General features: G+C 37.7%; 1 protein-coding gene across 1 annotated transcript in view; it reads right to left on the reverse strand.

Moving 5' to 3' along the window:
- Positions 1 to 22294, reverse strand: part of CCDC197 (coiled-coil domain containing 197) — a 52084-nt gene extending 29790 nt beyond the window's left edge. Inside the window, exons 1-4 of the mRNA XM_053709768.1 lie at positions 22046 to 22294; positions 19850 to 19895; positions 10923 to 11099; positions 8436 to 8593 (exon numbers count right to left, since the gene is read on the reverse strand). Coding sequence (XP_053565743.1) covers positions 8436 to 8593; positions 10923 to 11099; positions 19850 to 19895; positions 22046 to 22152 — 488 coding nt within the window. The 5' untranslated portion in view covers positions 22153 to 22294. The remainder of the gene's footprint in view (positions 1 to 8435; positions 8594 to 10922; positions 11100 to 19849; positions 19896 to 22045) is intronic.
- Positions 22295 to 27281: the final 4987 nt, after the last annotated feature.

The following is a 27281-nucleotide window of genomic DNA, read 5'->3' on the forward strand; positions in this document are numbered from 1 at the left end:
TCCAATATGATCCTGTAGTGTGTGTTCTAAATAAAACCTTGAGGCCGCACTCTAACTTCACCCTCCACAGGTCAGCAAATCTAGGATAAAAAACAAGGAAAGAGGCGCCGTATGTGTGAATCCATAACCACAAGCATCAAAGAAAGGACAAGTGCAGGGTACTCACAATATAGGAAGGCACTCAGATGTGCCTGTAGAGGCAGGCTGGTATTCACAGCACACCAGCTGGCTGTATAAGGCACTCCAGGGGATCGTGTGGTAGAAATCAGATGGTCAGTCCAGCAGTATAAGGCTCAGGAGCTTAAAAAACTGCAATCACCGATGGAGTCTCACAGAACTTCCTGGAGGGAGGAATCACGTGACATGACAACCCACTCTAGGCCCGAATCTGCGTTGCTATGGCAACGCAACATTAGTGCAGACGACTTCACTGCTGAGTATACCAACCAATCGGGAGAAAAAATCAGAAGGGTGTGTTGAGCAGGAGATGTGTGATCATAGCAAGGCTTAGCCAAGGTTAGAGCTTCAAGGAGTCACTACAAAACTCCCCAACAATAGTAGAAAAATGTAAAAATGAAGCTCTCCACATGATTAAGGGGCATGGCTCCCCGAAACGTCGTGGCTGTTTGACTCTGCACTCTCTAAAATAAAGCATTGAAACTTTGGCATGTTGGAGAGCTTCATTTTTACATTTTTCTACTATTGTTGGGGAGTTTTGTAGTGACTCCTTGAAGCTCTAACCTTGGCTAAGCCTTGCTATGATCACACATCTCCTGCTCAACACACCCTTCTGATTTTTTCTCCCGATTGGTTGGTATACTCAGCAGTGAAGTCGTCTGCACTAATGTTGCGTTGCCATAGCAACGCAGATTCGGGCCTAGAGTGGGTTGTCATGTCACGTGATTCCTCCCTCCAGGAAGTTCTGTGAGACTCCATCGGTGATTGCAGTTTTTTAAGCTCCTGAGCCTTATACTGCTGGACTGACCATCTGATTTCTACCACACGATCCCCTGGAGTGCCTTATACAGCCAGCTGGTGTGCTGTGAATACCAGCCTGCCTCTACAGGCACATCTGAGTGCCTTCCTATATTGTGAGTACCCTGCACTTGTCCTTTCTTTGATGCTTGTGGTTATGGATTCACACATACGGCGCCTCTTTCCTTGTTTTTTATCCTATAAGCATAATTTGCTGCATTAATTAAAAAACTATGTTTAAAACATATTTTAATGGGCCTAGATTTCTAGATCAGAGCAAGCATTTTGTTATATTGCAAGAGACTCTGTTAAAATCCTTTAGACTAAAGTCTGATGTGACCAGTTTTATAAGACGCCATTTAAAGGGACATGAAACCCAAATGTTTTCTTTCATGATTTAGAAAGATTTTAAACAACTTTCCAATTTACATCTAATATCTAATTTGCCTCATTCTTTTGATATCTTTTGTTGAAAATCATATCTAAATAGGTTTAGTAGTTGCTGATTGGCTCTCCCATGTGCATTGCAATTTCTACAACAAGGGATATCTAAAGAATGAAGTAAATTCGATAATAGAAGTAAATTGGAATGTTGTTTAAAATCGTATTCTCTACCTGAATCATGAAAGAAAAATGTTCTGCTTTTTGTCTCTTTAAGGACACCTCAGACACAAATTCTGGACATCTGATAAATGTTGAAGAGATGGTAAAAAAACTGTTTCATTGTATACAGGCATGTTAAAATAGTTTATCTACAATGAAAGCCAGTAATAAAAACTATTGCTAGGATAAAACTGAAAGTCCATCAGCCTCAAACACTTATCACCTGACTCTGTATACCATTTGTGTTAAATGAGTAAAAATAGTGGAACTGTATTTGCCTATATAACTAGAAATTAATTTGTTTCTTACCTGTATGCATGTGTTGTAAATAATGCTTATTTTCATTGTTCATATATGTGCTTCTCAGCGGATCATAGCCAGTATCTCACCAGGCTCTGATCTCACCGCACGTCACTGGTATATATACACACACACACACATATATATATCTATATATATCTATATATATCTATATATATATATAAACACAGGTGGCCCTCGTTTTGCGCCAGTTCAATTTGCGCCGTTTCAGAATAACGCCCTTTTTTTCAGTCATGTGACTGCTACCGAAAAGCACTGAGAAGCAATGCTTTGATTAAAATGAGGGCAGGCCAGTAGGTGGAGCTGTCCGCTTGTGTTGCAGCAAAGATATGCAAGCCAAGCAGGCTGAAATTAATCTGTGTAACCAGACCTGAGCTATCAAGCAGCTTTCAAAGGAACAAGATCTAGCAGCCACTTCCCATGTATCTTCCTGCCCAGCTGCTTGAAGGTCAGGGTGCCTATAAATGAGTCCAGACTGGAATGCATAGAATAGCTGCAGACCCGATATTATCTAACATGCTAACAATGCAAAGAACTGTTTGCAGAAAAATGCAAGTAAAAAAATGTTTTTGTTCATTAAATTTAGGTTGATGATACATTCTGTGTTGGGTGATTATTTTATTAGGTTTATAATGCTGTTTAGCATTTAAAGTCTTGACTTCAAAGCTTTAAAAATAATGTATTAGGTGTTACTTGGAACCTAACTCCCTCACTTCCCATTGACTTACATTATAAACTGGGTTTCAATTTACAACGATTTCTATTTACAACCATTCCTTTTGGAACCTAACCCCGGGGCTACATGTGTAGCAAATACACCCAAAACTGTCAAGGGGCTACTCTCATAACGATGAGCCTCACCGGCTCTGGAAATGACGCACACCTGGTTTTATACTGCCAGTATTCACCCGGCAATACTCCGCACAATATGTATAACAAACATTTATTAAAAACAATATAAAATGTTAAAAAGCTACAATATTTTTTCCCAATGTAAAGTCACGCTGGTATTCAACCACTATAAATAATTCATTATTTTTTTGCTATTGAGCACTGTACTTCACAGTGGGTATCCATGTTAAATTGGACAGCCATGTCTATCCCTTCATAACTTTTACTGTCACTATTTTATTTATTTTAGTGTCTATTCAACAGTTGTTTTAATTTATTATTTTAAGAGACTTTTCAATTTGCTTGTGTTGTTAAATTTACTTTATTTCCTTGGTATCCTTTGTTGATAAGCATAGATAGGAAAGGCTCTAGAGTAGCGATGTGCTACTGTGTGCTAGTTGGTGATCGGTGGCTGCACATATGCCACTAACCATTGGCTTAATAGAGGTGTTCAACTACCTCCCAGTAATGCACTATCACCCTGGAGCTGACTAACTATGAGTTTAACCTCTTTGTGCAAACAATAATTAAATTATAAACTACTCTAACACATGACAGTATTTCGAATTTGCATTTTTTTTATATTTATAAAGTTTTTATTGAAGTTTCATAAACATATACATCATAAAACAATATTAACTATTACAAAGAAAAATTATACATGCCTCGCTCTACTAATTATTGTGATGTCTGAGGCCTATATTTTATAGATTCTCCATATTTAAACGTTAAAGGGACACTGAACCCAAATTTATCTTTTATGATTCAGATAGAGCATGACATTTTAAGCAACTTTCTAATTTAATTTTTCTTCATTCTCTTGCTATCTTTATTTTAAAAGCAGGAATGTAAATCTTAGCAGCCAGCCCATTTTAGGTTCAGCACCATGGATAGCCCTATGCATCACATTCCTGCTTTTTAAATAAAGATAACAAGAGAAGGAAGAAAAATTGATAATAGGAGTAAATTAGAAAGTTGCTTAAAATTGCATGCTCTATCTGAATCATGAAAGAAAAAAAAATGGGTTTAGTGTCCCTTTAATAAAGCAAAAAGTAAAATGCAATGTTTGAACATACTAAAAACAGCATGAAAGCTTGAGATGACATCTTATTTGAGTGGTAAATTATATTTGAAGAACTCTGAAGATTATCAGTAGATTGAGAAAAATAAAATAAAGTAAATTAAAGAACAAGAAAAAATAGAGAAAAAGATAGCAACCGGTCATAGTGGGGGGTTAGAGAGTTTCAATTGGCATTTTATCTCTAACTACAGACAACATAACCTCAGACAATTGAGAAAACCCACTTTTTTAAATTAGAAGCATCTTGCTAGTACACAGTTGGTTTTACACCTTTTCTTTGTATGGTTTATACAGAAATAACCGAACACAACAGACAAAAACAGTGAATATAGAACAAGGGGGAACACAAGTTTAATATGAACAGTAAAAGTCCTGTAGTGTTGCCAATATAAATAAACCAGGCTGTGCACTTCAAGCAGTTTCATTCTGTTAGTCAAACACAGGCCTCCCATAGGGCAGGGCGAGAGGAGCAGCCGCCCCAGGCCACAGCACTGTAATCAGGGGTGAGGGTAATTGGTGCAATGAATAAGTTAGCTAGGCTGAGGGGCCCCACAAATTTGTTTCGCCCAGGGCCCTGCAAATGCTAAAAGTGGCCCTATTCGCACCTCAAATTACAAACTATAAAATTGAAGACAAGAAAGAGGGCACCACATAGCACATTATAACTTACATAGCTCCATAATAAACACGGCCTAAATCGCCACTCAGTGCAGTAAAACGCGTAGACAATATGTGTATTGTCAGTTAGTCTGTGGAAACGTCGATTTAGAGAAGCTTATTGTTTATTTTTTTTTTTAAATATTTCATAAGTATCCTAGTTCTAGTTCCATTCACCATCTCAAACTGGTTACATCAAACAAACAGATGGTTGCAGTGTCTGATGTTTTACTGCAAGGAGTTGTAATTTAGCAAACCTTTATTATTGCGGCTTATAATGCAATAAGTTGGGTCCCCTCTTGTAATCTTCAGTTTTTTTAGATGTTTACAAGTTTCTCAAACTTAAACAAACATTGTACTGTATTTTTTTCGCATTTAAGGCTAGATTATGAGTGGAGTGCTATTTTGCGGTTGCGCGTTAACTTTGCTAGACGGAGGCTTTTTGTGCGCACCAGTAAAAAAAAATATATATTTTGCGACCACGTTCACTTCTTCTCCCCATAGAAGTTAATGGTGAGTGCAAACTGAAAAAGAAACAACTAACACCTATACTAGCCCGACATATTAATAGTTCACATTCCAATGTTCTTCACATATAGAACAATGTACTTTTAATTGTAAATACATATTTCTATATATATATCTATACCTGTATATTTATTCATATATATATATATATATATATATATATATATAAAGAACCAACAGGGGTACAGAACAAATGGCTAATATAAGTGTGTATCTGCCTAGTATCAAAAAGATATCTGAAAAAAGTTCAATGGTGCAGACCCTATAGAAATTTTATATTTTTCAAGGACCAACAAAATGAATGGCCCAAAACAGATAGGGAATCAAGCACTCTTAAAAGTAGACATTATGTAATCAATCTAACTCTAAATATTTCATGTAAGAAATGAGTCTCTGACCAGCATAATCACAATGAGCAAAATATATTTAATAGTGAGATTACTAGTTTCCAAAATTAGCAAAACGCTATAAAGATGAATGCATAGGTGTATAATATCATAGCATAGAAATTATTTCAAAATTAGCTGAAGAACATGAGACAATATAATACCCTGGAGATGTGCACATCTAAAATACAAAATGACATGTATGCCGTTCAAAACTACCTAGTATATTACTACACCCAGGCTGTACACGGTACCCAAGACAATGCAAGGAATTGCTACCGGACAGGTCAAGTAATAGGGATCTAAGTAATATCAGGTGCTTTGAAAGAGATTCAGGAACACATATAGTAATGAAATGCCAGCAATCACATAATAATGCATGTAAGTATATACATAACGTTATTGCAATAGAATAGTTAGCAGTAAAGCAGAATGTTGATATAAAGTAGTGCTAAAGATGAAATCAGGGTCATGCTAGGTTGACCTTCCACATATAGCGGTATCGCCTTTAGCCAAGAAAATTGCAGGCAAGTATAGTAAGTAATAGCAAAACTGCAGACAAATTTGCAAAGCAGATATCGTAAAAAGTGGCAAGACTTCAGGCAACAAACAAAAGCGGTAAGCCAGCGTGTTAAGCAGCTAGAGTCAGACCAGGCTAACCCTCCATATTCTGCATATATGTAAGAAAGTTCAGTCACATTCCACTTATCTGAAACAGAGAGCGTCCGCTGTGAGAATCCGCTAGTTGCTGCAGTAACATTAAGTTGCTCCTAGGAATAAAAGCCTTATTATAGTGTTCCTTGAAAAATTGCAGTACCAAACTTTGTTGTACACGCTGAATTGCTGTAGCGTGGTCCGGCTGCGTGCATACTTCCGGGTTGGTCCCATGTACATCAGAGATCCAATGCCTACGATCCTGATCGTTTCACCCACAATGCCAAATGATAGACGGGGCTTCCTCAGGGCGGATGGATCATAGCCCTGCAGGGAAAGGTTATAACTGCAACAAGCACCTCCCATGCTTTAACCTATTAGGTGCCTAAATGTTTTTATTTGCATGAAATATATACCTTGCATATGTATACTTATATATATGGATTAATAAATAGTACTCACAAAACATTTATTAATTAATTCATGTCATTCATAAAAATAACATTACCAGTCTGCCTGTATTTGGTATAATATTTTCACATGAATTGCAACTATGATGTCAGAGAAACCATGATTTCAAAAAATAAGAATTTAAGAAAAAAAACCTAACAAAAATATATTTATACAAAGGGAAAATATATATATATATATATATAAATAAGAGAGAGAGGCTTTTTAGAGTTATAACCTTTCCCTGCAGGGCTATGATCCATCCGCCCTGAGGAAGCCCCGTCTATCATTTGGCATTGTGGGTGAAACGATCAGGATCGTAGGCATTGGATCTCTGATGTACATGGGACCAACCCGGAAGTATGCACGCAGCCGGACCACGCTACAGCAATTCAGCGTGTACAACAAAGTTTGGTACTGCAATTTTTCAAGGAACACGATAATAAGGCTTTTATTCCTAGGAGCAACTTAATGTTACTGCAGCAACTAGCGGATTCTCACAGCGGACGCTCTCTGTTTCAGATAAGTGGAATGTGACTGAACTTTCTTACATATATGCAGAATATGGAGGGTTAGCCTGGTCTGACTCTAGCTGCTTAACACGCTGGCTTACCGCTTTTGTTTGTTGCCTGAAGTCTTGCCACTTTTTACGATATCTGCTTTGCAAATTTGTCTGCAGTTTTGCTATTACTTACTATACTTGCCTGCAATTTTCTTGGCTAAAGGCGATACCGCTATATGTGGAAGGTCAACCTAGCATGACCCTGATTTCATCTTTAGCACTACTTTATATCAACATTCTGCTTTACTGCTAACTATTCTATTGCAATAACGTTATGTATATACTTACATGCATTATTATGTGATTGCTGGCATTTCATTACTATATGTGTTCCTGAATCTCTTTCAAAGCACCTGATATTACTTAGATCCCTATTACTTGACCTGTCCGGTAGCAATTCCTTGCATTGTCTTGGGTACCGTGTACAGCCTGGGTGTAGTAATATACTAGGTAGTTTTGAACGGCATACATGTCATTTTGTATTTTAGATGTGCACATCTCCAGGGTATTATATTGTCTCATGTTCTTCAGCTAATTTTGAAATAATTTCTATGCTATGATATTATACACCTATGCATTCATCTTTATAGCGTTTTGCTAATTTTGGAAACTAGTAATCTCACTATTAAATATATTTTGCTCATTGTGATTATGCTGGTCAGAGACTCATTTCTTACATGAAATATTTAGAGTTAGATTGATTACATAATGTCTACTTTTAAGAGTGCTTGATTCCCTATCTGTTTTGGGCCATTAATTTTGTTGGTCCCTGTTCTTTTCTTACAGTTTGTTAAAAAAAAAAAAAAAAAAAAAAAAAAATATATATATATATATATATATATATATATATATAGGTATATATATGTATTTTACATGAACAGTATCAGATATATATAGAAATATATATTTAATAATACAAATTACATTATTTTTCTATTTGACGAACATAGGAATGTAAAATATGCGCAACACGCAATTGAGTTTGTGATTTAGGACTAATGTGGTCGGGTCAGTGCACATAAAGAATTGCCAACTTTAATGTGCGTTATTGAAATATTACATATAAAATATTTAAACCTATTAATACAAATTATTAAAAATGATTATACACATCATTTTTAACAATTTTTAAAAATATTTTATATGTAATATTTCAATAACGCGCATTGAAGTTAGCAATTCTTCATGTGCGCTAACCCGACCGTGAAACGAATATCCGTCTTTTCGTCACAAATTTGCAGTCGTAACTAAACTAATGCACAAGACTAATTAGTATGCATTTTAGAATGCATGAAGATTTCTGTATATGGCCTGTACTACACTCTACCTGTTTCGTTTTATTTCTAGCTGTGCCGTCAATTCAGCTATCTCCATTTGCCTTAATTCATTCTGTCTCGCCTCTGTTTGGTACTTTATAATTGTCCGTCTTCTTTTGGCCTCACCATCTTTAAGGAACTTCTCATATTTGACAGCTTTCTCCATGCACTGCAGAAAATAGATAATGTTTAAAAGCAAACACATCACAGCCCTCTGTTATCTCGAGATATTTTAGATGTTTTATTCTGAAACCCATTTCAGTCTCAATATACAGCTTAGTCTTCCTTTTTAAATGGATAATCTAGTGTAAAATATGAAACAAATTCCAATTTTTCACTATGTGTTTAACTTATTTAAAATGGTTACACATACAGTCAAGCACATAAAAATGTAGCACTCCTGGAACACCCCTATTCTGCTCTAGATTTGGCTACAGCCAATGATTGAAGCATATACATGTATGCCTGCTTCTGATTGGCTTGACAGCTGTATCTTAACTGGAAAGCACATATAGATGTGCCAAAAAAAAGATTGCTGTGCCTCCTACTTTAATATCATTAAGTGCAGTTTAGTGTTATATATAATTCACATACTTACTTCTCATTCATACTAGTATCTTATGGTTATTAAACAAACATGCACAACACACACATACTTTGTTAAAAGTACTTAAACTCCTTTATTTTGCAATAATATTTGTATTGCCTTTGAAAAAATATTAAGCACAGTCTTAGGATTTATTACGGCTTTCGGGTCACATATTATTGTACTAATATATTCAATATGTGACTGAGCTCCTTCTGTAGCGGGAGCCAAAAATAATAGTTATAATGCTGAAGAGTAAGCCATAAGGTTAAAAAAGGCGACTGTGGCTCCTAACACGTGTGCCCCTGATGCACGTGTGAGGGGCGCACATGTTAGGAGCCACAGTCGCCTTTTTCCAGTTAAAACACTGGATATAATTGCTGGTAAACCTCCCAGGTAAACAAGCCACACACAAAAAAGTGCCATTATAGGGCTGTTTTCCAAAATATAACAAAGTGCAAAGTCCCAAACACTTGGTGTAAACTCGCCAGCTGTATCCTCATTTAGAGTAGCACAGGAGCACAACTTTATCTTTGCAGGTATTAAATCTTAAAATAAAGTAATTTGCTTAAAAACAAAAAAGTCTATTACAAAAAGTCTATTTTATTTTTAAACTAGAATGTTTTGTTTCAGTTTTCAATAAAATATGTTATGTTTAGTAATAGCAGTTGTATGGGTGTGTGGATGAGGGTTAAGCCCTACCCTGGAAGTGTGGAAGCACTTGACTCACTTTTAATCAATGTTGTTGTCATGGTGTGGGGGGGGGTGCAGGGGGTACCGGCCCCCCTCAGTATAATGGCTGGCCCCCCTTAGTACAATAGCTGACTCCCCTCAGCATAATGACTGGCCCCCTCATGTGCCCCCCAACTGTGATCATGCATGATCTTCCCACTGCTACAATGATCAGGCCCTCTCCAGCCCCACCCGACCGTGGTCCCACCTCTCCCTTCCTGGCCTCACCTATATCTTTTCTGGAGATGCCATAGCTGTTGATACCAATGAACCCCCATATATACAAATTGTCACCATCACCGTATCTTTATAAGATGATATCTTTATTTTTTTAGCCCCCCCCCCCCCAAGAAAAACTTTGGTGGATGCCCATTGTCAGCCCTTGGGGTGCTGGTTGGGTGCTATGTAGGATAAATTACTGTAACATCCCCAATGTTCAAAGTAATCAAAAGATTTTCCAATTCCTATTGTACATGCACTTTTTTCTCTTCCCAGAACAAGGAAAGAGGATATTTTAAGACGTTAATCAGCATTTGGTAATAGAATAGCCCCAACCAGTGCCACCTGCACCCTTGGCATGTAGCTTTGTGACAACCATTACTGGCACTCTCAACTTTTAAAGGGACAATAAAGTAAATAACAAACTGCAAGTAATAAAAAGTTACTGTAGCATGTCAAAAGAACTGAGATAAGGGGCAGTCTGCAGATGCTTAGATACAAGGCAATCACAGAGGTAAAAAGTGTATTAATACAAAAGTGTTGTTTATGCAAAACTGGGGAATGGGTAATAAAGGGATTATCTATATTTTTAAACAATAACAATTCTGGTGTAGACTGTCCCTTTAACTAAACACTTTATCTAAAAATCTCAAGGTGCTTACTGTCCCTTTAAAACATAAATGATAATTGGCAGTGTTGCACCAGTCACATACAGTATTTGTCTCTAACAAGCTCTCTGTATTCCTTCTGTCCCAGTGTTCTGTTTATTTATTGCACCCCCTGTATAGCTCTGCGGACTCTGCGCTTTACATATAAAGACAATAAGAAACGGTTACTGCTCCAGTAACTTTCTCTAGGGCTTTGACAGCTCATTGGTTACTTATAGGATCTGAGAAGTTTGTGTCTGAGCTTTTCCTTTAATGCAATTTGTGTAAAACTCACTTTATACTGAATACTGTACCTCAATCTGCTTCTGTTCATATTCTTCCTTCCTCACATCCAATTCCTGCATCCGTTCATTAATCTCTCGCCTTTTATTGAGTAGTTCCTCGCTGACTCGGTCATACTCAACTTCTTTCTTCAGAATTAACGTTTTCTGCAATGTGTTTTTGCTGGTATCTAAAATTTTGCTAGCGGCCTGGGAATAAGAAAAATATTTTAAAAAAAGACAAACTGATATATATTGTGTTTAAAAAGAATTAGAGACATGGAACCCAAAATATTCCTTTCATGATTCAGATAGAGAATACAATATTAAACAACTTTCCAATTTACTTCTAATATTAATTTTGCTTCATTCTCTTGATATCCTTTGCTGGAGGAGAAGCTGTGCACTACTGGTAGTTAGCTGATCATATCAGGTGAGCCAATAAGAAGAGGTATATATGTGCAACCACCAATCAGCAGCTAGCTCCTGCTCCTGAGCCTACTTAGGTAGACTTTTCAATAAAGGATACTAAGAAAACAAAACAGATTAGATAATAGAAGTAAATATGAATTTTATCTGAATTATGAAAGTTTAATTTTGACTTACCATCCTATATACATCCTATATAATAAAAGGCCAAGTGTTTGTCCGAAGCTGTCATGCGCAGTAGAGACAGTGCAAGGATAAACATAACTGGCCTTGAGCAGCATAGATGTTGGTCCGAAGCGGCCGTGATGGGGTGTGTGGCCGGACATGCCGTGATGGGGCGTGGCCGACGGGAGCGCCCATGGTGGGGACATGACCAGATAGGAGTGGGCATGGTGGAGAGAGACCGCAAAAGATGGGGGAGAGAGAGCAAAAGAGGGGGGAGAGAGAGCAAAAGAGAGAGGGGAGAGAGAGCAAAAGAGAGAGGGGAGAGAGAGCAAAAGAGAGAGGGGGGAAAGAGAGAGCAAAAAAGAGAAGGGGGAGAGAGAGAGCACAAAAGAGAGGGGGAGAGAGCGTGCAAAAGAGAGGGGGGAGAGAGTGAGCAAAAGAGAGGGGGGGAGAGAGTGAGCAAAAGAGAGGGGGGGAGAAAGAGAGAAAAAGAGAGAGGGGAGAGAGGGGAGAGAGGGAGCAAAAGAGAGCGGGGAGAGAGAGAGAGCAAAAGAGAGCGGGAAGAGAGAGTGCAAAAGAAAGCGGGGAGAGAGAGAGCAAAAGAAAGCGGGGAGAGAGAGCAAAAGAAAGGGGGAGAGAGAGAGAGAGCAAAAAAGGGAGGAGAGAGAGCAAAAGAGGGGGGAGAGAGAGCAAAAGAGAGGGGGAGAGAGAGCAATAGAGAGGGGGAGACAGAGCAAAAGAGGGAAGAGAGAGCAAAAGAGAAGGAAGAGAGAGCAATAGCAAAAGAGAGGGGGAGAGAGCGCAAAAGAAAGGGGAAGAGAGAGAGCAAAAGAGAGGGGGAGAGAGAGCAAAAGAGAGGGGGAGAGAGAGCAAAAGAGAGGGGGAGAGAGAGCAAAAGAGAGGGGGAGAGAGAGAGCAAAAGAGAGGGGGAGAGAGAGAGAGAGCAAAAGAGAGGGGGGAGCGAGAGAGCGCAAACGAGAGGGGGGAGCGTGTGTTTAACCCCCGCAATTTAAACATAGATAAAGCTCCACTCAGGAGCCGCAGAGATCTGCTAGTCCTAAACAGAAACTGCCTCTGATCCAAACAGCAGCTCTAGAAGCACAGCTTGGTCAGGTTACTAGTACTACTGAATGGATCAGCATCAGTTTCTGCTTGGGATCTGATGCTCCTGGACTGTACTTTACCTATGCGTTTAACTTCTTCACAGGAGTTAAACACATAGATATGCAGTGTCAATAGTGATAAAGTTACATGCTCTAATGAATGAAACTATGTCATTTTTAACTAGAACGGCCCTTTAATTTACTACATAAAATGGAAATATTTTTTGTCATGCAATTAGTTTTAAATTAGTTTTTGTTTTGTTTTTTAAAAAGCATACAAAACATAAGTATATATGACTGCACGTAAAAAAGGTATAGGTTTTTTGTTTATATATCAGTGCCTAGCTCTCCCACATCCCACTTAGAGCTTAAAGGGACATGAAACCCAAACATTTTCTTTCAGAATTCCAATAGAACATACAATTTTAAAAAACTTTCTATGATCTAATTTGCTTTGTGCTCTTAGTATCTTTTGTTGAAAACCATACCTAGGTAGGCGTAGGAGATGCAGTGCACTACTTGGAGCTAATTTACTGATTGTTGGAGGCGCATATATAGGAGTCTTGTCATTGTCTGATCTGGTGTGCTCAGCTAGCTCCCAGTAGTGCATTGCTTCTCCTTCAACAAAGAATACCAAGAGAATGAAGCAAAATGTGATAATAGAAGTAAATTGAAAAGTTGTTAAACTGCAGGAATCATTAAATAATGTTTTGGTGTTTCATGTCCCTTAAAAAGGAAACAAAATTGCAAAAAAAAACAAATGAAAAAGAAAATGCTCTAACTTGCACTGTTGCTTGCATATAATTATGTTTTAACACCTGCAAAGTGGTTAAACACATAGTTTAAGAGCAGCAATGCATTACCGGGAGCTAGCTGATCACATCTGGTAAACCAATAGCAAGAGACAAATGTGTGTAGTCACCAATCACTAGCTCGCTCGCAGTAGTGCATTGCTGCTGCTGAGGATCTGAACAGATTTGTTTCAACAAAGGACACAAAGAGAACTAAGTAAATTTGATAACAGAGGAGAATTTAAGAGAGTCTTAAAATGTCACGCTCTCTCTGAATCATGAAAGTTTAATTTTGACTTTCATGTCCCTTTAATTTCTACTGCTGCCTTTTATTTACATAGCTTTTATTTTAGAGAATACTGCAGTATTAAAAATATCAGTTTATGTGGCATGTCAATGAGCAAAAACAGCTATTTTAAATGGCAATTAAATGGGTTATTAAAGAATGCTTGCCAGCCCTTCTATTTCCCTGGTGGAATAATCTAAAGCCACTTTTTACCGTGAAAACACGGTGTCTCGCTAAGGGCGTATATTGCATTTTCATATGTCCACAATAAAATTTGTATTTTAAACATCATACAAAACCAATATTTCAACCATTCACACAAAAATAAGCAGGAAAAAATGTATTGTTAAGGTGCATCACAAATCTTAACAAAACTATTTACCAAAAATCGTATTTTAGCAAAAACGTAAAATTTGTATGTAATTTACACAGGAATACATTGTATTAAATATACACAACATTAAAGGGACAGTAAAGTAAAAAAAAAACTTTCATGATTTAAATAGGGCATGTAATTTTAAACAACTTTCCAATTTACATTTATTACCAATTTTGCTTTGTTCTCTTGGTATTCTTAGTTAAGGGCTAAATCTAAGAGGTTCATATGCTAATTTCTTAGACCTTGAAGGCTGCCTCTAATCTGAAAGCATTTTGACAGTTTTTCACCACTAGAGGGCGTTAGTTCATGTGTTTCATATAGATAACATTGAGCCCAGGCACGTGAAGCTCCTAGGAGCCAGCACTGATTGGCTAAAAATGCAAGTCTGTCAAAAGAACTGAAATAAGGGGGCAGTTGGCAAAGGCATAGATACAAGGTAATCACAGAGGTAAAAAGTATATTATTATAATTGTGTTGGTTATGCAGAATTGGGCAATGGGTAATAAAGGGATTATCTACCTTTTTAAACAACAAAAATTCTGGTGTTTACTGTTCCTTTAATCATAATTTTAGTATATCCGATGTGCAAAAAACACACAGAAATTTGTACTAATTTGTACTAATAAATACAAAATGCAAAAGTGTAATTGCTTTTTTGTAAAATGGGCTGAACATGGGCGTTCCAGGGGCGTATATGAAAATGTCTCTCTAATCCCAGCGTAATTCTATAAAGATTTTCCGCCTGCAGATATCACAGTTTTTCTCACCAACTAAAAGGCGTTGAGCTTTTCTCAAAACAATACGAATACTAAATACCCTAATAGAAAAACAAATGCATACGAATATATAAGCGATTGTAAGATGCTATACTCAGAAAGCAGCATAATGTGATTAATATTAGCTGCAGGATTTCATTTTTAAAGTGCCCGCCCCCCCTCCTCACTGCTAACTTTGTTCTAAGGAGCAAAGTGTCCCTATTCAGCGAGCTGCATCAATAGGAGCCGTCTCGCCACTCGCAGGGACTGCCCCTTTTTTACGATCATTCTACTGGGGCAGCCCTGTGAGAGTCAGCGAGAAAAACTAGGTTTGAGCTGGCGAAGTTTATACCATCTAGCCCAAAGTATTTTTAAACAATTTCATACTCTCCAGTGGGAGGTGCTGTCCCCTGGAGGCAGAGGGGGCATAATTAGGTGCAAGATGGAGGTGCTGGGATTACAATAGGGGGGCTCTAGTAGACGAGGAATAGAAGAGGATGCTTCTGGGCCCCTCTAAGTTGGATGATCAAATTGTGCTGCTATTTAGCTTAGGTGCCTAAATCTAGACAACTTTCATTCTTTGTATTTAAAGGGACATGAAACCCCAAACAAAACATTTCATAAATCAGATAGACCATACAATTTTAAACAACTTTCCAATATACTTCTATTATCTAATTTGCTTTGTTTTCTTGGTATCCTTTTTTTAAAAGAATACCTAGGTAAGCTCAGGAGCTGGGAGATAGCTGCTGATTGGTGGCTGCACATATATGCCTCTTGTCATTAGCTTACAGATGTGTTTAGCTAGCTCCCAGTAGTGCACTGCTGCTCTTTCAATTAGGAATACCAAGAGAATGAAGGAGAATTGATAATAGAAGTAAATTGGAAAGTTGTTTAAAATTGAATGTTCTATCTGAATCATGGAAGAAAAATTTGGGGTTTCAAGTCCCTTTAAAGTTTAACTGCTCCTTCGTTTCAGGGCTTTTCCTTTTGTGGATGTTCAGTTTTATCAGCAACTTACAGTCTCTCTGGTCTCTCTGACTGCAACAGATTTGTACCCTTGTGCAGAGGGCTCACACTCTTTGTTTTAGTTTAGAATTACTATGTAGCAGCAGAAAACACAGCACACAGCTTGTCTGAGTAGATTTGTGCACAGATGTTTGTCCAGTCTGCACTGGAAATTAAAAAAAGCAGTATCATGAGACAAGAGAACTGATTTTTAATTAATTAATTGAACTAAAAATTGTAATTCCAAATTTGAAAGAAAAGTGTATTACTCTATTGCATTGTATTGTGTTACCTGCACTTCTGTTCTGAATAATAAACCTATGGGGTAAGGTGGGAGGGCACTGACAGTAACTTTAACCCCTTAAAGGGACATGAAACCCACATTTTTTCTTTCATGATTTAGAAAGAGAATGCAATTTTAAGCATCTTTCTAATTTACTTCTATTATCTCATTTGTTTTATTCTCTTGATATTCTTAGCTGAGAAGCATATCTAGATATGCTTAGTAGCTGCTGATTGGTTGCTGCACATAGAAGCCTTGTGTGATTGGCTCACCCGTGTGGATTGCTTTTTCTTCAACTAAGGATATCTAAAAAATGAAGCAAAATAAATAATAGAAGTAAATTGTAATGTTGTTTAAATTTGTATTCTGTATCGGATTCATGAAAGAAAGATTTTGGGTTTAGTGGCCCTTTAACAACCGAGGACGTGCAGGGTACGTCCTCTAAAAAAAATACCCTTAACGACCAAGGACGTACCCTGCACGTCCTCGGTTTGGAAAGCAGCTGGAAGCGATCCTGCTCGCTTCCAGCTGCTTTCCGGTTATTGCAGTGATGCCTCGATATCGAGGCATCCTGCAATAACCTTTTTAAGCCATCCGGTGCAGAGAGAGCCACTCTGTGGCCCTCTCTGCACCGGAGATCGGTGGCTTACTTTGTTGGTGGGTGGGAGCCGGTGTGGGAGGCCATTGATGGCCCTGGTGATGTGGAGGGGGGCGGGATCGAGGGCGGGGGCGTGCACGCGGAGGGAGCAGGTGGGAACCGCTACACTACAGAAAAAAGTTTGATAAAAATGCTACAAAAACGGGAGTACACGTTTTTAAAAAATAAATCTATCAATGTGTGGGGGTTGGTCTGTGGGGGGGGGGGGGGGAGCTACACTACAGAAAAAAAAACAAAACAAAAAAAAAACATTTTTTTCTGCAAACTGGGTACTGGCAGACAGCAGCCAGTACCCAAGATGGCCCCCAATAATGCCGAGGGGGAGGGTTAGAGAGCTGTTTTGGGGGGGGATCAGGGAGGTTGGGGGCTAAGGGGGGATCCTACACAGAAGCATATGTAAAAATGCTAAAAAAAAAAAATAATAATAATAAAAAAAAAAAAAAAACTTATTTTAATACTGGCAGACTTTCTGCCAGTACTTAAGATGGCGGGGACAATTGTGGGGTGGGGGAGGGAAGGGAGCTGTTGGGAGGGATCAGGGGGTGGGATGTGTCATGCGGGAGGCTGATCTCTAAACTAAAGCTAATATTAACCCTGCAAGCTCCCTACAAACTACCTAATTAACCCCTTCACTGCTAGCCATAATACACTTGTGATGCGCAGCAGCATTTAGCAGCCTTCTAATTACCAAAAAGCAACGCCAAAGTCATATATGTCTGCTATTTCTGAACAAAGGGGATCCCAGAGAAGCATTTACAACCATTTGAGCCATAATTGCACAAGCTGTTTGTAAATAATTTCAGTGAGAAACCTAAAATTGTGAAAAATTTAAAGTTTTTTTTAAATTTGATCACATTTGGCAGTGAAATGGTGGCATGAAATATACCAAAATGGGCCTAGATCAATACTTGGGGTTGTCTACTACGCTACACTAAAGCTAACATTAACCCTAGAAGCTCCCTACATGCTCCCTAATTAACCCCTTCACTGCTGGGCATAATACACGTGTGGTGCGCAGTGGCATTTAGCAGCCTTCTAATTACCAAAAAGCAAAGCCAAAGCCATATATGTCTGCTATTTATGAACAAAGGGGATCCCAGAGAAGCATTTACAACCACTTATGCTATAATTGCATAAGTTGTTTGTAAATAATTTCAGTGAGAAACCTAAAGTTTGTGAAAAAATTTGTGAAAAAGTGAACAATTTTTTTTATTTGATCGCATTTGGCGGTGAAATGGTGGCATGAAATATACCAAAATGGGCCTAGATCAATACTTTGGGATGTCTTCTAAAAAAAATATATATATACATGTCAATGGATATTCAGGAATTCCTGAAAGACATTAGTGTTCCAATGTAACTAGCGCTAATTTTGAAAAAAAGTGGTTTGGAAATAGCAAAGTGCTACTTGTATTTATTGCCCTATAACTTGCAAAAAACGCAAAGAACATGTAAACATTGGGTATTTCTAAACTCAGGACAAAATTTAGAAACTATTTAGCATGGGATTTTTTTGGTGGTTGTAGATGTGTAACAGATTTTGGGGGTCAAATTTAGAAAAAGTGTGTTTTTTTCAATTTTTTCCTTATATTTTATAATTTTTTTATAGTAAATTATAAGATATGCTGAAAGCAATGGTATCTTTGGAAAGTCCATTTAATGGCGAGAAAAATGGTATATAATATGTGTGGGTACAGTAAATTAGTAAGAGGAAAATTACAGCTAAACACAGCGCAAAAATGTAAAAATAGCCTTGGTCCCAAACGGACAGGAAATGGAAAAGTGTTGTGGTCATTAAAGGGTTAAGGGAAAAAAAAAACAATTTTTTTCTTTCGTGATTCAGATAGAGCATGCAATTTTAAACAACTTTCTAATTTACTCCTATTATCAATTTTACTTCGTCCTCTTGCTTTCTTTATTTGAAAAAGAAGGCATCTAAGCTATTTTTTTGGTTCAGACCATGGAAAGCACTTATTTATTGGTAGATGAATTTACCCACCAATCAGCAAGAACAACACAGTATGTTCACCAAAAATGGTCCGGCATCTAAACTTACATTCTTGCATTTCGAATAAAGATACCAAGAGAATGAAAATAATTTGATAATAGGAGTAAATTAGAAAGTTGCTTAAAATTGCATGCTCTGTCTGAATCATGATAGAAAAAAATTGGGTTCAGTGTCCCTTTTATGGAAGCAAGAGAGCAGTGGCCAAAAAAGGGTTGGGAACCAATCAGATTTTTTTTCTCCCCTTTAATGTTTACCCAATGACCAATCTTACCTGCTGGAGTGTATTATATTATAATTATTTACAAATAGCAAATTTAACTTTATTTTATCATTTTAAATATTTGCTATTATCGGTTGTATTCTCACCTATACTGAAAGTGTAAGTACATAAGTACTGGTTATAGAATGTTTGGAAGAAATTATACTCCAAGCGGGGGGAGTGGGACAGAGAAGTGCTAAAATGTTCTAGACAGACAGACAGATAGATAATTAAATAGATAGGATCTGCGCTCCCTGCAAGTTCTGTACATCTGATTGGGTTGTGCTTTCAATTAGCAGAAACACAAAAATAAAACTAAAGTAGTATTCTCTGCATCTGGTCGTTGAAAACACATCAAAGGGAAATGAAATCCAACATTTTTATTTCATGATTATTATCATGCAATAATCATTATTACATGTGCTTCATTCTCTTGGTATTCTTTGTTGAAGGAGCAGCAGCGCACTTCTGGGAGCTAGCTGAAAACATCGGGCCAATAACAACCTGGCAGACATATGCAGCTACCAATCAGCAGCTAGCTCCCGGTAGTGCATTGTTGCTCCTAATCCTACCTAGGTATGCTTTTCAACAAAAGATACCAAGAGAATGTAGCAATATGGAGAATAGCAGTAAATTGGAAAAATTAATTTTCATAGAAAAAAAAAACATTCTGCTAAACTAGCAGCACCTTATTTACCCGAAAACAGCACCGCCGCATGCCACCATTTGTATCTTTCTAGCTGTTGATACCTCACTGAACACCACATAAATTCAACAAGAAAGAATTAACATTATCATTTTAGTGTCTTAGGAAAAATAAGTAAATTAAACCCAACCTCCTTAATAACAGGAATCTGTGTAACGTTTTCATCCTCTTCATCCCTAAAAATGGAGGGGAAAAGGTAGCATTAGAATTGTAAGAAATACAACAGAATGTATATAATATTTATCATTACACTTTTATCTTATATGTGGAATTATTACTATTTCAAGTGCTGTGCATTAATTATCTGTTTTCATTGTCAGAGTTTGATAAAATAGTACAATTTGATTTATTTACCAATAGTTAGTTTAAAGGACCAGTAAAGTAGATTTGCATAAACACAAAGACAATGCAATAGCACTTAGTCTGAACTCCAAATGAGTAGTAGATTTTTTTCTAACAAATTTCAAAGTTATGTATATTTCCACTCCCCTTGTACCGTGTGACATCCATCAGCCAATCACAAATGCATATACGTATATGCTGTGAGTTCTTGCACATGCTCAGTAGGAGCTGGTGACTCAAAGTGTAAATATAAAAAGACTGTGCACTTTTATTTAATGGAAGTAAATTAGAAAGTTGTTTAAAATTGCTCTATCTAAGTCATGTAAGTTTCATTTGACCTGAGTGTCATGTAGAGGAATGCAGATTTTTTTTTACATTTAGGCTAAAGTGCAGCAATAAGAAATTTTATTTAGTGGAAACAGTTGCTCTGTTTCTGTTAAAATGACAGTATGCACCAATTTTCATATAACTGCATGTAATAGACACTACTGTAAAGAAGAATATGCACAGATACTGATCTAAAACCTTTTAAAAACTTACTTAGAAGCTCCCAGTTTAGCACTTTTGATGAGGTGGGGCTCCCCCCTCCCCCATATGCTGTATATGAAAAGACAGATTACACAAACAGGACCAAGCAGGAATCTGTAGACTTGGGTCTACATCTGATAGTTTGGGGCTTGGTTAGGAGTCGGCAAATCAGCGCAGTCTTATTAAAAAAATAATCAAAATGATACATTGTTACAAAAAACCTCCTACATGGGCTATATAAATGGATTGTTCACAAAATATGTATGCAGAGACAAATCTAGTGTAAAATGTCCCTTTAATGGCTTTATATTTATAGATTACTAATATCATTTTGTGAAGATTTGTATTATAATTATTATCACAGTTATAATAGGTAGTATTAAATGTATCTTTTTATTATATATAGAGAGCTCATTTAATTGGTAGCACTAAATATAAATAAGTTGCTATAAGTCATGATAAATGTGATCTCTGAGACAACAGATATGAGATGCTGATTGATATAACTCATTCCTAAACTAATATTAGCAATTTCATAAAGGTTCCTTTATCTTCCTCACTTGCAGCTGATGTTCACACTTTAGACAAAAGGGTAATAAGGCAACTTGACTTCGACAAACACCAGAACTTATTTGCTTCTTAATAATGTGGAAAACATTCTTCTTCTGCATATGATGATGATGATGATTATTAATAATAACAATAATAACAACAGCAATAGTGAGTATTATTATTATTATCATTAATAATAATAACAACAGCAAGAGAGTATTATTATTATCATTATTAATAATAACAGCAATAGAGTATTATTATTATTATCATTAATAATAATAATAACAGCAATAGTGAGTATAATTAATAATAAATAACAGCAATAGTATTATTATTATTAATAATAATAATAAATAACAGCAATAGTATTATTATTATTATTATTATTATTATTAATAATAACAACAGCAATAGTGAGTATTATTATTATTATTAATAATAACAGCAGCAATAGTGAGTATTATTATTATTATTATTAATAACAGCAATAGTGAGTATTATTATTATTATTATTAATAACAGCAATAGTGAGTATTATTATTATTATTATTATTATTAATAATAACAGCAATAGTGAGTATTATTATTATTATTATTAATAACAGCAATAGTGAGTATTATTATTATTATTATTATTATTAATAACAGCAATAGTGAGTATTATTATTATTATTATTAATAATAATAACAGCAATAGTGAGTATTATTATTATTATTATTAATAATAACAGCAATAGTGAGTATTATTATTAATAATAATAATAACAGCAATAGTGAGTATTATTATCAATACCTTATAAAGTTTAATGTTTTTAAACAGTGGATCTACAATGTTAAATGTAATCCTTTTGAAATCATACTTTGATTTACATAAACCAGAGAAATGCACCAGATCACTCACCTTCCTTCTTCAAGTTGGGTCACAAATACGTTTTTTTTCCTGACGTCCAGGTTGAGCTGATACCTGTTCTGCTCCTTCTGGGGCACTGCTTGCTCATATTCATTCATTGTGATCTCTAAGGGGAGCGGGGAAGGATAACGTTAGTTCTCTTTAAATGAACACGTGCTGCTACCGACACATCCTACACCGGGCCTGTTTAAATAAAATCCGTTCTCGAGTTCGTTTTTATTTCCAGTCCAAGTTGCAGGTTAGTTCAGTCCCATAGCAATCCTGTACTGGTGCCGCGTGACTTCAGCAAACTGGGTCAGCATTCTGTTTCCGTAGCAACCACAACGTTGACAGTAACTATCGACCAATCACAAGCGCGTCGCCATTGGTAACCAAGGTGCAACCTCCCACACCAAGCAGAGAAAGAAGAAAGTTAGAAGCAGCTAAAGGACATTCTGAAATTGGACATATTGTTACTATCACGCAATTATACCGATGAAATAGTCTGTGGTTGTAGGATACTGAATTTATTTGTATTTCTTTATTTGTAGTATTTTATAAATTCTTATTCAAACTCAGTCATTTATGCCTAATATTTTTAAACAACTATTGGTTTGGCCCCTAATGCAGCTTTAGCTTTGATTTGTAGTTAGCTCATCTGGAAGCAAAATAAACTTAAAAGTGTATACTTCATAATATATTAAATGCAGTAAACAGAGGAAATTCGTTATTCATTTTGCTTTAGTTTTACTGTAAATTACCTCTAACCCTTTTTTTTCTATTCCTTCTAGAGAAGCATATTGTATATCTATAGACAGTGTAGTTTAAAAACCTAGTTTGTTCTAGCATTTTAATTTGTATCCAAATTCTCTGTGACACAGTGTAGCCCCTACTGCTCCAGATGTAATTATAGCTGGTGAGCCATTTAGGAGCATGATCCAATTACTGGATCCATCTTCATCAGGAGCAGCACAGGGACTTTCCCAGTACATTAAGTAACCCCAATTCCATAAATTAAAATTTACGGGTGGATCACAATAGTTTAGAAAAACATCAAATAATTTATCTACCCCATAGTAAATAGGTTATGATGTTTGCACTGTATTGATTTACTTAGAACAGTGCAGGAGCTCATTTACATCTTGGTGAAACAGAGGAGACACCATTACATTTTCTCAAGAGAATTTCACTGAAAGGACAAAACCTTTTTCCCCCCCTAACAAAATTACTTTCAAATGTTTATAAAAACTTTTATTTATCTCACAATGTCATAGAAACATATATTGGTTGGCTATCTGTAGCATCCAGGTATCAATGCCTCCCAGTTTTACATATACAGTGTACACCTTCCCTTTCTGCTCTTGTCAGTTTGGTTTCTACCTATTCAGGGTTTAGGTAAACTGAGTGTGTAATCTTCTCCAGCCCATGTGCTATTTTGTGTACAAGTGACAAGTTATTTATTTATTATTATTTACAATTCCTAAACATTTACTTTATGAACAAAACATGATATATAATGACTATTTCTAACGTCTAATCGGATTCTGGCCATGGTACATCTGAAGGATCATTATGTTGTGTGACTCAATTCTAGTAGCATCTTAACAAAGATCAGGTCACATGTTTTCTGTTTTTTTATTTTTTGTGTGACTCTTTATGCAGATTCCTTGCCTCATCCTCACCAGTAGAGCTTGTGGTTTATCAATCATACAGGGAGATTCTGCTACACCTGGATGACAGATCCATTTTCCTAAATCTCTCTAGTACCTCAGACTGGATTCTGCTCCTTTTAATTATTTTGGGCACATATACGGCCAGAGTAATTCAGTCATATATGTGTCAGTATGTGGCAGACTTTTAGGACTGTGTAAGTGGTTTGGGAATCTAGCAATTGTATAGTCCACGTGCAAAAAGGATTCAATTGTTGTACTTGATTTATTTAAAGACTTATTGGATGCATTACAGTTTTTCACAGTTCCCACAATTCCCTACACTTTTCATAGATTTCTATCTCCTATCAAGAGAGGTTCTATCTCAATTTGTGGTTATTTAGATGCAGGTACTTCTAGGAAAGGATTTTTTTTCCAGCTAAACTGAACTATCAGCTTTACCGGTGCCAGTCATTTTGGTTGTGGAGAGATTTGAAATCAGTTCAAGCCATAGGGAATGTAGTCGCTTCAGGAATATTCCCTTCCCATAAATGTTTTAGGAATCAGGCCAGTGTTTCTGGCACTATAAGTCTCTTAGAACCCTTCTGTATCAGAACCAGAACTGAACCGTGCAAATGCAAATATAGTTTGTCCAGTAAAATATATGTAAAGAAACAGACACATAAATGTTCATTTTTTTTAAACCCTGGTACGCACCGGTGGAAGAGGCCTAACACAAGTGTGAGACACCTCAAGGTGCTGTTCCTTTTTACATGGTTTCTGTATGGATATTAGGGAGGGAATCAATAAAGCCCCGTTGTCATTTTCTATCACTGCTCTGTACACTGCACACAATACTGGGAAACAGTGCACTGCACACAGGACAACGAAACAGTACACTGCACACAGGACAGGGAAATAGTACACTGCACACACACTGGTAAACCGTACAGTGCACACACAACGATAAACTGTACACTGCACACAGGACAGGGAAATAGTACACTGCACACACACTGGTAAACCGTACAGTGCACACACAACGATAAACTGTACACTGCACACAGGACAGGGAATTAGTACACTGCACACATACAGGAAACAGTATACTGCTCACAGGGCAGGGAAACAGTACACTGCACACATACTGGTAAACCGTACAGTGCACACAGGACAGGGAAACAGTACACTGCACACACACTGATAAACCGTACAGTGCACTCACATCGATAAACTGTACACTACACACACACTACAGTGCACTCACATCGATAAACTGTACACTGCACACAGGACAGGGAATTAGTACACTGCACACATACTGGTTAACCGTACAGTGCACTCACATCGATAAACTGTACACTGCACACAGGACAGGGAATTAGTACACTGCACACAGGACAGGGAAATAGTACACTGCACACAGGACAGGGAATTAGTACACTGCACACATACTGGTTAACCGTACAGTGCACTGACATCGATAAACTGTACACTGCACACAGGACAGGGAATTAGTACACTGCACACAGGACAGGGAAATAGTACACTGCACACACACCGATAAACTGTACACTGCACACAGGACAGGAAAATAGTACACTGCACACACACTGGTAAACCGTACAGTGCACTCATATCGATAAACTGTACACTGCACACACACTGGTAAACCGTACAGTGCACACACACAGATAAACTGCACACATACAGGAAAACAGTATACTGCTCACAGGGCAGGGAAACAGTACACTGTACACAGGGCAGGGAATCCATATACTGCACACAGGGCAGGGCAACAGTATACTGCACACAGGGCAGGGAAACAGTACACTGCACACATACTGGGAAACAGTATACTGCTCACATGGCTGGGAAACAGTACACTGCACACAGGGCAGGGAAACAGTACACTGTACACAGGGCAGGGAAACAGTACACTGCACACAGGGCAGGGAAACAGTACACTAGACACTGGACAGTGAAACAGTACACTGCATACTGGATAGGGAAGCAGTACACTAGACACTGGACAGGGAAACAGTACACTGCATACTGGACAGGGAAACAGTACACTAGACACTGGACAGGGAACCAGTACACTGCACACTGGACAGGGAAATGGTACACTGCTCACAGTACAGGGAAACAGTACTCTGCACACATACTGGTAATCAGTACACTGCATACAGGACAGGGAAATAGTACACTGCACACTGGACAGGGAAATAGTACACTACATACAGGACAGGGAAACAGTACACTGCACACTGGACAGGGAACAGTAAACTGCATACAGGACAGGGAAACAGTACACTGCACACTGGACAGGGAAGCAGTACACTGCACACTGGACAGGGAAACAGTACACTGCACACAGTACAGGGAAAAAGTACACTGCACACTGGACATGAAAACAGTACACTGCACACTGGATAGGGAAACAGTACACTGCACACAGGACAGGTAAACAGTACACTGCACACAGTACAAGGAAACAGCACACTGCACACTGGACAGGGAAGCAGTACACTGCACACTGGACAGGGAAACAGTACACTGCACACAGGACAGGTAAACAGTACACTTCACACAGTACAAGGAAACAGCACACTGCACACTGGACAGGGAAACAGTACACTGGACAGGGAAACAGTACACTGCACACAGTACAGGGAAAAAGTACACTGCACACTGGACACTGGATAGGGAAACAGTACACTGCACACAGGACTGGGAATGAGTACACTGCACACAGGGCAGGGAAACAGTACACTGCACAGTAGACAGGGAAACAGTACACTGCACACATACTGGTAAACAGTACACTACATACAGGACAGGGAAACAGTGCACTGTGCACAGGACATATAAACAATACACTGCACACATACAGGTAAACAGTACATTGCATACAGGACAGGGAAACAGTACACTGCACATAGGACAGGGAAACACCTCTCATGCAGAGTAGCCTGAACAGTTGAATTAAGATAATTTGCAGCAAGAACTCAGTATTATCTGAGGTGTAATGTTGGCATGTAGCTGACAGATAGGTTTTGCAGCTGATGTGGGTATGTAACTGACAGAAGGACTGCAGGACAAGGGGTTTTGAACTTATGTATGTGGCTGACAGAAGGACTGCAGGACAAGGGGTTATGAACTTATGTATGTGGCTGACAGAAGGACTACAGGGCAAGGGGTTATGAACTTATGTATGTGGCTGACAGAAGGACTGCAGGACAAGGGGTTATGAACTTATGTATGTGGCTGACAGAAGGACTGCAGGGCAAGGGGTTATGAACTTATGTATGTGGCTGACAGAAGGACTGCAGGGCAAGGGGTTTTGAACTTATGTATGTGGCTGACAGAAGGACTGCAGGGCAAGGGGTTTTGAACTTATGTATGAGGCTGACAGAAGGACTGCAGGGCAAGGGGTTTTGAACTTATGTATGTGGCTGACAGAAGGACTGCAGGACAAGAGGTTATGAACTTATGTATGTGGCTGACAGAAGGACTGCAGGGCAAGGGGTTTTGAACTTATGTATGTGGCTGACAGAAGGACTGCAGGGCAAGGTGGTATTGGCTTATGTATGTGA

This window comes from Bombina bombina, chromosome 1 (genome assembly GCF_027579735.1).
Source record: "Bombina bombina isolate aBomBom1 chromosome 1, aBomBom1.pri, whole genome shotgun sequence".
Lineage (NCBI taxonomy): Eukaryota > Metazoa > Chordata > Amphibia > Anura > Bombinatoridae > Bombina > Bombina bombina.